Here is a 13,143-nt window from a genome sequence, read left to right on the forward strand (position 1 = left end):
AATCACTATGATCGAAAAGACTCAAATCAAGATTCAATCACTATGATCGAAAAGACTCAAATCAAGATTCAATCACTATGATCGAAAAGACTCAAAGGAGTCATGATTGAAAAGACTCAAAAGGAATCATGATCGAAAAGACTCAAAAGGAATCAAGATCGAAAAGACTCAATCAATGGATGTAATAAATCACTTTGAATAATCGAATAAATACTGCCTCATCTGCGAAGAGCATTGGTAACGCTGATTGCTATCCATATTATCATTTCATATACTATTTTAATTGTGAATTCCTAGATGAGTAAATTAGATTGCAAAAATGAAGGAAGTAGTGTCATGTAAATATTTGGGAAGGCAAAACTGTCACAGTTTCTTAACACTAATAGAATAATTTCTAACTATATATCTCAAAATATAACACAAAATACACCACACACTATGCATGAATCTGATCTGCAGGATAATTTTATGAACGGCACAATAAAATATAACCAGCTTTAACTTCTACTTCTTAACGTTCTCCTACAGGAGTCATCTTAATATTTTCCTTTTACGTGTATTGGTGTTATTAATACTGATAACTGCTGGAAAACATTTAAGAAAAAGATTACACAAGTATTCAGTTCTTCATAACATAGTATTTAATTTTATCACAACTATTTCTGCCCTGACGAAAAGAGATTAAGCATCGGTCATTTCAAATTTTGAATCAAACCGGAAACCGAGATGATTGATATGAAACCGGAAGTCGGAGTGATTGATGATTGATGATCGACTTGTTTAGCGAAATGAATCATGAGTCATTTGATTCACCTAGTGATTCAATCTTTTTGATCGAATCGTTCATGATCGACCCATCACTACTTTATAGGTAGGAATTGGGAGGAGGTTTTCAGCGATTTGCGCCGCCAGGGCAGCGGATGAAGGACAAGGGGAGCGAAATTTTCAAACGTGCGTGCCGTTTGGGGATCATTGTGATTGAGGGGATCACATCCGATCCGCGGCCAATCGCGAGCAAGACCAAAATTCCACAGTGTGTAAAAATTAATTCCTGAAATTTTTGAGAAAAATTAATGGAGTGTACAAAAAATAAAAATATTGAAAAATATATTCAGTAATATGCAACAAAAATGAGGAAAAATAAAAACGAATTAAAAAGAAAATAAAACATAATATTCTATGCCAACCCCGTAATCCTATTGTGTGAGCCGTGCAGTGGCGGATACTGATGGGGGGCGCAGGGGGCGCGCGTCCCCTTCCCCCCCCCCCCCCTTGTGGGGCCGCCCGTATGGCCAAACATTGCAGAACCACAATCGTAACTTTTTTATATCATAAGATGGCATTGTCTTGTATTTTTACGTAATATCTTTAATTAAAAACTTCTTAAACTTTGCATTTGACTTGATTTTATTTTATTACGATAAAAGTAAAGGTAACTCAAGGTATCTTTTGCGCCCCCCACCTCAAGTTTTTTTCTGTATCCGCTACTGGAGCCGTTCATTTGCCACTTCCCGACGACACATGAGCTCTCTTAGTCTGTGCTTCCTCCTCACTTTAATTTGCATTGCACGCGCTCATTCAATTGTAGACTACTCTCAGCTTCTCCTTCACTTACACCGTACCGTTAAAATTGCTCCCTTCGTACGCTTTTTCTCGTAATTGCCTCGTGGTGCCCTTTCACACGTCGAAGAGGACCTTGGCTGCGAAACAGCAACGCGACCACAACACCGGATGCAGGAATCCTGTCCGTCGGTCCCAACCGCACTACTGCACTCGAAATGCCTCCAATACATCCACCCCTTACGCAATCATAGGGTGTCCTCCAAAAAATACTCTCCAACCCTGTCATTTGAACCGGTAGCCCCAGGATGGAAATTCAACACTCGTCCATTACATCAATCCGATCTCCTCCTATTTTTTGGTAATTTCATCTCGGGATTTACACCGAGTCAAATGGACCGTGTTAGCTTAGGCTCCGCTAGAGTTCTTCTCCAGCATCCTCAGGCCTGAGTTAAGATGAGCTATGAAGGTCTTACCTCAGATGAGGGCTAATTGCAAGACAAGATGTTCGATCGGGTTCGGCCTCGGGTTCGATCGTCTTACCTCGGCCCTGCGGTTGCTAGAGTTGAACCCTGGCGAAACGACGGTCGACATGGATAGTAATCTGACCAGGACTAAAACCCGGGAAAATGCACGCGAGCCATCCCGCGTGAAAGCCTGAAAACTTCCTGCCTTCTATTTTATTCCACCTTGTTGCTTGACAATGACAACACTTTCTTAGGACATCACCTCATCTGTTACCCAACCACTTTCTCCTCGTTTGAGTTCTTTGTATTCCTACGCACGCAGTGACTAGTGGAGGAGGAAAGTTTGAAGGGCAGGAAGTGGACGAAAAGTAGACCGCGCAATTTATGCAGCTTTGGGAGAAAGTGCTCTTCGCGTCTGTAGGGATATTCGTTGATCGCCAAGAGTAGTTTGTGTCTACAGATACTTCTGCTCCTAGGATGGGTTATTCTCGAGTATTGGATCTCTTCCTTCAGTTAGCAATAGGGTGGTTTCCTATTATTTTTTATTGCCTAAATCGAAAGATTATTACTCCTGAAGTGCGCATTTAACGCTCTTAGATTTTCGAATGACGATTTCTATTTTTCGCGATTAAACGAAACGCGACGGCTAAGTAGGAATGATGGGAAAAGTCCGTGTGACGTATGCAGCTGTCGGCGTGTGAGGTGACCTTGGGGCGAGGCTTGAGCGCTGATACAACGCAGGCTGCTAGCTGGTAGCTGCGTACCCTCCTAGCAGGTAGCGCTTGGCTTAAATAAGGATTATTATTCCCCTATCAAACGAAGCAAACTTTCCGAACTTAGGTATTTTTAATGTGTGATTATTAAGACATGTTTCCCTGAGCTCTGTGCCTCATGCATGCATTGGTAATCTCAGACGATGTAAAACTCCTATCTACTCGTATGGAGACTAGGTCCCTGTGACGCCACGTGGAGTGGCATCGCATGGGCGCCAATCTGGCCTTTTTCAAAGGAGGAAAAAATTGACCGTTTCTATAAGTCGATATCTAAAACCAAATAATTTGTACATTATGAATCCACTAATGGTGGGTAACGAATCGCAATCAATGCATTTCGTTCGTGATCTTTGTCACAACTAAACTCCCTGCCCTTCCCTGCTGTAGGACTACTTGCCGCATCCATTACAATCAAAATGGCTCCAAGGTTTCCTCTGCTGAGCATTTCGATGGAAGTAATTACAATGTAATCCATAACAATGTGAGGTATGCTTATATGGACTATAAAATAATGCATAGGAACATAGCACTTTCAAGCCATTTATCTGTTCACCGTTGGACCATTTTGGACCGCGAAAGTTTATCAGTGATTTGAACTTAAAACGTTTTGAAGAATGTGACCCTAAGGCCTACTCTGCACTTTCATTCCATCTAAAAATCCTATCCCTTCCCCCCCCCCTCTCCTTAGTTTTCCCAACACCCTCCTCCAATACCCCACAACCCCTCCCCGCTCTAGTGATGGAACAAATCGATTTCGATCCCATCACTTTGCGCAACTGATCCTCTTCTGTTCTTGTAATAAAATAGGAGACATAGTATTCATTAAGGCGGCTCTCCAATGCAAGTTTTATTTCACCAGTTCAACAAAAGCCATTTAAAGATAATTGTAGAATACGTTAAGTCCATTTGAATACAATGAAATAAATTGTTCAAGATGACTTTCGCGGACTTGGACGCATATCTCATCACGTAATTTGTAGCATTTATTATGATTTGTTGGTCATTGTTTGCGGGTATTCTGTACTAAATCCGGCTATTGTGAAAAGCAAACACCTGGGAATCTCCCCTTTCATTGCAACTGTCGCGTGTTTTCTTTACGGGGATCGGGTTGGTGTGGTGGCTTGAGTGTTGGCTTACCACCCGGCGGGCTCGGGTTCAAATCCTGGCAGTGGCAGAGAATTTTCAGAGACTGCCCGATCCGTGCTTGAGTGTTTGTGGAGGCCTGTACCTCTGGTTCCCCAACACTCCGTCCGTCGGATGGGACGTTAAGCCGCGGTCTCCTTGGCGCCTTTGGTTAAAACATGCTAATGCCGACGCCGGGTTTCTCTCCACCCTTCCCTCATGGCGCAAATGTCTTCAGCTGCCGGTCGCCTCATCCAAATACCATACTTTATACCATACGTGTTTCCTTTCCTCCCTCGCGCAGAGGCTGGAGGAGGACGTGGCCAAGGCGGAGACGGCCAAGCTGCTGTCGGGCGCCATAGCGGCTGAGCAGCGCCTCGAGGCGGGCATCCTGTCGTCGGCGGCAGCAGTGGCGGTGGCGGGGCTCTCCCCAGGGGCCCCCGGGGAGACGGCAGAGGCGCGCGAGCAGCGGAGGGCGGCCGCGGCCGTCGAGATGGAGCACCTGGAGGACATGGTGCAGAGGGACAAGAGGGCAGTGGAGCTCATCCAGGGAATCCTGGGCGGGAGCAGTGGCGGAGGGGACACCGTAAGACAATGCTCACTCTCGAAGTGAGGCTTCCCATTTCTCCTTGCGGCGTATCGCACACCTATTGGATTCCTGGATCCCGGAAGACTATGAGCGCAGGGGCGCAGCTAGGAATTAAGGCTGGGGGGGGTTTAAGTGTAACTAAAACCGGGGTGTGTTGGGGTATTGTATACCCACCAGGATAAGCGGCAGGTGCGAGATTAATAAATTGCGGAATTTTAAGATGAATGGTTGAAAATGGTGAGTTTTACGGCTTTATGAGGGATATTTTATTAATCCTTACACTATTCTATTAGTGATATCAATCCAATTAAGTAAAATGGATTAAACTTAAAAATTTCTCTAAGCTCTGGGGGGGGGGGTTTATCCCCCAAAACCCCCCCTCGCTGCGCCACTGTGTGAGCGTGTCGCTCTTCGGAACGTTGTCATAAAGAGAGATGAATAGCCTCATGCGGTGTGAAGATCCTAACCAATTAAAATGTATTCCTCATTCAGCCATTCTCTCATAAGTTAAAAATGAGGAAACACGAAAGTAGCCAATGACCACTTTTCATTTAGTAGAGACGTCACCGGAAATTCTGGCTGATTAACTCGGTCGGAGGCAATAACCCATTCAAGGAAGCAGAGAGCAGCAAACAAAGCAAGGGCGATGTGTTACGGGGAAGCGGCGGCCTGCTTGCCACGAGTTTTCCTCAGCAGATGCATTGCGGGAAGTCGCTAATGGGGAAAACGCTTCAGGGGAGCTGAAGACTTGCTTTGGATCTTGGCTAAATACCTGAGCAGAGGCTGATGAAATAGTATCATTGATGATGAGCTTCATATTATTATGTACAATTAAATTGCACAAGCATTGATGGCTGAGAAAGTTTTTTAAAAGGTCTTCGCAGCATTGTAGTCACCATCGTCATGATGAGAACCAGGGGTGCAGCTAGGAATTAAGGCTTGGGGGGGTTTCAGGCGCAACTTATACTAGGGTGCTTGGGGTATTGCATACCCGCCAGGGTAAGCGGGAAGTGTGGAGGCCCTCTGCCAGAAAAAATTAAGATAAACGGTTCAAAATGATGTTTGAGCGTAGGTTTCCGCGGCGATGGTCTGATCTCTGCATTTCTCCAGGGTTTTCTTCCGCGTCAGGTTGTTGGTTGATTGACAACAGTTTCGCTGGCTGTCCTGCCAGCGTCTTCAGGTCGAAGGTGTCGGCTGTTGGTTTCTGCCTCGCTTATATACTGTAGGCTGGATGGGAGCTGCACTGTGATTGGCTGTCTGACTGGGTGCTTCTCTCTGATTGGCTCTCTCTTTGATGACTCTTTTCCATGCGCTGTGAAGGAAGTATCCGTCTTCGCCGAACATGCATGGTTGGAACCTGGCCACGACATAAAATTTGAGGAGAAGAAACTTTTAGTTAAGGAGTGCCGATACTTCCCTAGACAAATCAGGGAAGCGATAGAAATTCAAAAAACACCTTTGAATTTCAATAGAGAAGACGGATACTTCCTTCACAGCGCATGAAAAAGAGTCATCAAAAAGAGAGCAAATCAGAGAGAAGCACCCAGTCAGACAGCCAATCACAGTGCAGCTCCCATCCAGCCTACAGTATATAAGCGAGGCAGAAACCAACAGCCGACACCTTCGACCTGAAGACGCTGGCAGGACAGCCAGCGAAACTGTTGTCAACCAACCAACAACCTGACGCGGAAGAAAACCCTGGAGAAATGCAGAGATCGGTTCAAAATGATGATATTTTATTAATCCTCACACTATTCTATAAGCAATATTAATCCAATTAAGTAAAATAGATTTAACTTAAAAATTTCTATTACCTCCGGGGGGGGGGGGGGGGGGGGGGTTTTACCCCCAAATCCCCCCCCCCCTCACTGTGCCACTGATGAGAACGACGGTGCAAGCCCACAGCTCACCAAATCTGGTTCAGAGAATTTGGAAAAAATTGTGGGGCAACGCATATAAAAGCAGAAATCTGTTGCGGGCTTCCTATTCAGTGAAGATGCGACATGGATGGCTAACGCAGGAGAAATTCTAATTGGCGTAATTGGGAAATATGATAGGCATTTTGTCTTTTTTGTACCAATTTCCATTTTAAACTCAAGCCTTTTCACTTTATGGAAATTTTGGTCCTATTTGAAATTTTGAAATTATCCACTATATCCACATGGATCCATATGGATATAGTGAATAATTTCAAAATATTATATTAAGTCGAAAGTAAAATGGAAATTCTCACCAGAGAGAATATTTTTTCAATGATATTTATTAGTATTATACTGGTGGAGCACAGAAGTCTTGTTGATGGAGTGCTTGGATTCAATTACTGAAGCCTTCAGTCACTGTCAAAATTGATTGTTGAATTGTGAGGTGCCTTGAGCAGCGGAACTGACCCCCAAACACTTACTCAGGCTCAAAGTCGGGGGGGGGGGGGGGGCCTGCTTTGGAGGCCTCAAACCCCCTTCTTCCCCCCGAAATATTTTCCCTTGTAGCGACTTATACCCACGAGACATTTGCTGAGGAGACCACTAGCCTAGGGGCATCTATCCAATGACACTACATTTTTTGATAGTTACATTTCATTGTGTCACCAATAACCTTCAATAGAGTTAACTTTCAGTATTATGCATTTGAAATGCATAGCTGATTTAATTAAATGAGCTTTTACAATGCGTGCAAATCGACAACAAACATGGGTAGAGGCAAACCCCATACCACCTAAGTCCCTCCAAAGAAAATTTCTGGCTACACGCTTGCCAAGACGGAAATTGAGATGGATGATGGAATGGGACCAGGGGCGGATTTCTTTCTGGGGGGGCTCAAGCAAGGCCGTATCCAGGATTTTTGTCTGTGGAGGGGGGGGGGGGGGGCTACAAGGATATCTTGTAATGCAAAACGAGCACAGTGATAATGGGACTGTATTAAAAAACTTGCATATTTTTTAAGGGTCTGGGAGGGCACATACTCACCCCCCCCCCCCCCTAGATCCACCTGTGCATCTGACTTTTTCCAGATTTAGCACCACCTGCACATTTGGATTCAATCATTCAGAGCAGCACTTGCTTATGTTAGTATTGTAAACCACTCCAAGAAAATCTGAAAAATCAAATCATCCTGACTTCACAACTCTTCACTCTGATACCATGGTTCTGATACCAAATTTGTGGGTGGCTTCATCTGATTATGATATTATAGGGGATGAATTGTACCTATTTGTTTGTGACCTTGCCGTTCACAAATTTTCCCAGGGTGAGAAGCAGGAGGAGGGGAGTGGTGGTTCAACGGGCTCTGGAGGGATCCTCTTCAGTCTGGTCTCGAGTTTCCTGAGTGGCAGCAGCTCATCTTCAGGCTCTGCCAAGGCCAATGATGATGTGAGTGCACTCTGCGTTCATCGCTTGGAAAATTACATAAATTGATTCAAGGGTTTCGGGTTTTGACTGCATAAATGCTTGGAATCATATTACAGCCATTTGTCTTTTGCTACTTATAATCCCTTTCAAAAATTATCTACTTTACTGCCTCAACTCTTAAGTTTGAAAAATATTTCAATCCTAAACATTGAAGAATTTTTCTAAATTTTGATCCATCTAAAAAGTTGTGAAAGGTATTACGAAGAATTCAGTAAAGGTAGAAGTAAAGGTGGTACGAGGAATTCAGCTGTCATCAGTCTGTAGATCCAGTCACAATATGAGTAATACTTTCAATCCTTGAAATTGAAATGTTTATTTCAAGACCATTATTTCTGTTTCCATATTCATGTATTTTTTAAGTAGTACCTATCCATCAATAATAGTTACAATCAGTTTCTCAGATAATCAAGAGTTTACCGTAATTACCTACATTTTTTCAAAAATTATTAAATTGAACATGAACATTTGCTGTGGAAAATTAATTATAAAGGTAGAAATGGGTGCCTAGAGATGTTTCATGGTTACTTTTGATAGAGCACAAAATTACCACATATTAAACCCTTGAATCTGGTATTTTAACATGACAAAATGATACTTTATTTATGAAGCAGCGGTTCCACTACCTCATTTCACCTTAAACAACATGATTTAATTGAAATACTAACATTGTAATGCCAAAATGTTTTCTAATAAAATTTTCAGAGATACGACTATGTTATGAAATTTCACTGCCTCACTTTTAACTTTTTTAATTGAGATCCATCCTGAATTGTAGAAACAGTATTGTAAGCATGTCTGTGAGAAAATTGTTTTGAAAAAGAGAAAAATATTTATTCTTAAATCTTGTCATTCTTGACCTGTTACAGAAGATAATTTTTTCAAAGCATGTATGCCTACTATTTTGATACCTACCACTGCACTCTCTGATGTTAGAACTAATGAGATAATCATACCTTTCAGACCACAAATAATGATGAAAATGCATCTGGACGCCAATTTAGTGCCTTGGGTCTCATCACTAGTTCAGTTTCCACAGTTCTCAGGGTAAGCCCTTCTTGTAATTCCTTACAGAATTTTATTTTATAAGATCAGGATTCCAGGTTCTCTTTGCTTTTAACTTTTTATTAGTCTGGTTATGTTCCATTTTCCTATTAATTACTCAGTGATGACATTTAAACGTAGTCTGGGAGACCAAGAGTATTCTAAATGATTGAACACCAGTCGCACGGATGGCGAAAAAAGATCATACATATATGTTTCTCAGTTTTCAAAGAGGAGGTTTGAATCTTACCTGTGGGCCAGTGATTGAAACACATTTATTTGCTGTTTCATGGCCAATTGGGTAATTCCTCAAGTTGGAAATCATATGCTCATATTTAGCAGAAATATCTCTAAAATATAATTTGTAGGATGTGTTGGGGCCTTCCAACTTCCTTCCGAGGACTAAAGGTTCAAATGTGTACAGTAAAAGGGAGTGAATGCAATGAAATGAAGAAATATATAAATATGTACTATCATAATATATGTACTTCCTCTATGGTACTATGTATGTACCTAGGTACTATACTGCGGATTTCATTCATAGCAGAAAAAAACTAACCTGGCATCTTGCTCCTTCATTCTTCAATATAATTCATAAGTTGGCTGTCTGTTGGGAATAACCAATTCTTACTTTAAATTTAATCTGTGTGAAATACAAGATTTTTTCTACTTGAAATGAAACCACTTTGTTTTACTAATACCTGAAATCATTCATTTTTCAGATCAAATTTTCCATCTTCAGGACTTTATTTTCATTTGTCAAGGGGCTGATCATTCCTTCGTCATCATAGGTGCGTCATTCATATTTATTAACTTGTTTGTATTAATGTTCCATTAAAGGCTCTACTAAATTCAAAACTCTACAGCATCAAGCTTTTTTGAAAAACATAATGGAGCCAAAACCAATGTGACACCCTACTCAATGTAAGTGAAAAACCCACTGTTTTAAAATGTACTTGACCAATTAATGGCATGTAAGCCAAGTCAAAACATGTACGAAAAATGAACAGGAAGATGTACAGCTACTTGTGTGTTCAAAAACATCACTGGATGTAATATATGAATTCTTGGTTAATTACTTGCAGGTGCAATACATACTTTTGTTAATCTAAACTTGATTTTCAAAATACCTGCTCACCAATTCTAGGTAACTTCAAGAATAACCGTAAAATATTTTATTATATAATGTATATTCTCTGAGTGTATAACATTGATGATGAATTTTTATTTTATGATTAAAAGTAAGACAGAGGGATTTAAGTTCAGCTACTATATCACTTAACTGTTTTAATTTTCATCTATTAGTCGTGACAAAATTGTGTTAAAAACTGACTTATCTTCTTTGCTAATTTTATTGAAAATTCACTTTTCGTCTACTCAAATTGAATTATATGTATCTCAAAATTTCCCACCCCCATTTGTGTTATTATTATCCATTATGAAAGTTAAAATCAGGCATTAACCAAAATAGTAATTTTAGAAATAATATGCATCTGAAATAAAGAGCATATATCAAAAATAAAACTATGCATCCTCTAAAACTCTCAGTAAGAGGTGAAAAACTTTCAATTTTTTCACATATTCTATTTTGACCATCCACTGATCTTTGAAAATTGTTTATATTTACATCTCTGTGGTAATCTAAATTGCATTGCCAGAGCATTAACTTGAATTGTATGTCTTTACTGCTTTAGATGATACCAATTTAAAATTCATGGTAAGTGATGCAGAGATCACTTACCATGAGCTCATCATGTCATGAACATTGCTTTGACTATGCTGGCTTGCATTGCTATGTAACTCCAATGAGGAAGAGAATCTGATAATGTTACACTTAAGTTAATTGAGGAGTTTCTGAAAATTTGGCTTCAGCAGAGTATATATTCAGACAATTTTACTTCGCCTCATTATTATATAAGTGAAAGATGGCAACTTAATCTTTTGCAATAGAATTTTTACGCCTTTCATTTAGGGTGGTGTTCTATAATTTGATGGCAGTCTATAGTGAATTTATGGTTACTGCAATTTTATTTCTAAATCTCCTCTATTCTCTCATTCTTTCTCTGCCGATACCAGCAAAAATGTGCCCCTTAAACTAGAAAACTGCTTAACTATAGCCAAAAATAATAAAAAGAGATTGGAATTTTTTTTTACAGTAAGAAGCTTCTATTTCTAACTTTTAAAATACAATTTTGGATTCTCCTGGTGTTAAGAACTCCCAAGGCTAATCAGTGTAGCTAAAACCAATCTTACTAACATAGCAGATGCCATCATCAGAACCAAAATATAGTGGCTGCTTAAAGAGATGACTGCTGAGGAGAAGGAAAATTCACATTCTTTCAAGAGAAATCATCATCTATTGGTCAACAATCCAAAAATTGGTTTGATACAGCTCTCCATTCAATTTTCCCATCAGATTATCTTTAACACTCACGCAATTCTTCTGATTATGTAACTTCTTTCATCACCTATGCATATCTCGCCTCACACCTTCCTTCACTCTTCTTCCCTTTCACTTGTCCTTCAACAGTTTCTTCAATACACTATGACTCACAAAGAGAAATAAGTAATGAATTTATAATTGAAGCACTGTATGAGAAAATGACTTTGTACTCAATCACATGTACCAGTGCAAAAAATGAAGCCATCAAAGGAAGGAATTTGGTCCAAAAAAGTGATAACACTTAACAAGAATTCAAGCTTGGTTCCTCCACATGATCAAACTCAGCTATTCACCTGGATGGGCAAAGTTGCATTGGATCCTCAAGCAGTAGTGTAGCATTTACATTCTCTTTGCTTTTGCTACTATGCACACAGGTTGATTTAAACAGCTTGTTCAATTCATTCCCTACGGAAATGCCTAATGCATATCCCTATGGATGGCTTTTTAGTGTTTGTATGTGATTTATTGTGCACGTGACCAGAAATTGGATGATTTTGGATTGGTTGCCAGTCAAGTCAATGTCATGGACTTTCCTGGTTGCTGCAAAATGTTTAGTTGAGGAACAGAGCAATGCATTGTCAACTTGTGTAGAATTTCAGCATAAGGGTGAAAATGAATGTGTTTACAGGCATAGGAATGACAGTCAAGTACATAAACCTCTTATTTGTGGCTTTCAGTGGCCTCTGTAAGATTTAACATCTATCTAATGGTAAGCCAATATTAGGCTGAAAAGGGCCTCCATTAATATATCTTGCCTGGAGGTATTTATTGGGACTAATGTTAATGAGGGTACATAGCCCCTTTTACCATTCACAGTCCAACGGGAAAGACATCTCCCAATAAGCTCAATTTGTAAATATTTTTTTTGGGCATTCATTGTTTTTTACGTGAGAACGAAAAATGTATATACGTATCAAAAACATGACCTTCGTTTTACCTGATACCTACTTGAGCAATGGTTATTGCACATCAGACACTGTTTCACTATATCTTTGACATAAATTTAAGGCAGTAACTTAAAAAACTGGGAGCAAATACAAATAAATGATATTATACACTGTACAGTTCATATTTTTTACACTTCACATGACACTATGGAAACACACATGTTGTTCCTTGATGAGTAAGGCTTTTGTTGGAAAATTCTTCCTTGCTTATCATCATTGAGGTATAGTGCTATATCCAAATTCCTTTTACTAAAGAACAATTTTACATTCATCTGAAAGCAAAAAAATCATTGAAGAGTTATTATATTTTGGGATGAGAGTTTTCATTTGTGTTAAGAATTTTGCTGTGATTTTTTTGAACTCGCCTAATAATTTTAGCACACTGTTTTGACTAAGAAATGTTGTATATTTCAATTTATATTTTTATTGAAGTGAAAATTTACTGTAAATGATAATCATTATAAATCACAATAAATCAATATTTCTGTAATATTATTTGATTTTAATTATACACTGAATTATAAATATATATGAAAGACAGATTTTTTTCATTGTTTATGCTGAATAGAAATACTTGTCACTACATATTCTAAGGAGATATATGTGTAATGGCAACGAGACTCCTCATGTTAAAGCAACTATTGTTTACTTGGCTGTTCTCCTGTTTGCCGGCCAACTTCAAAGAGTACAGCTATCATGGGAAGGGGGATCGTTATAAGAGTTAGCCAAATTAAGGAGGGAGCATTGGGCTTCAAGCAGGTGAAGGACTCTCAAGGCTCACATCCCAAACCAACACT

At 39.9% G+C, this 13,143-nt stretch overlaps 1 protein-coding gene across 1 annotated transcript in view; it reads left to right on the forward strand.

The window, feature by feature from the left end:
• The window catches only part of LOC124162621, a 140,873-nt gene extending 128,467 nt beyond the window's left edge, over positions 1-12,406 (forward strand). The window contains exons 3-6 of the mRNA XM_046539208.1: positions 4,227-4,508; positions 7,754-7,876; positions 8,876-8,959; positions 9,679-12,406. Coding sequence (XP_046395164.1) covers positions 4,227-4,508; positions 7,754-7,876; positions 8,876-8,959; positions 9,679-9,747 — 558 coding nt within the window. The 3' untranslated portion in view covers positions 9,748-12,406. The remainder of the gene's footprint in view (positions 1-4,226; positions 4,509-7,753; positions 7,877-8,875; positions 8,960-9,678) is intronic.
• The last annotated feature ends 737 nt before the right edge of the window (positions 12,407-13,143 follow it).

The sequence above is a fragment of the Ischnura elegans genome, chromosome 7 (assembly GCF_921293095.1).
Source record: "Ischnura elegans chromosome 7, ioIscEleg1.1, whole genome shotgun sequence".
NCBI classification, from domain to species: domain Eukaryota; kingdom Metazoa; phylum Arthropoda; class Insecta; order Odonata; family Coenagrionidae; genus Ischnura; species Ischnura elegans.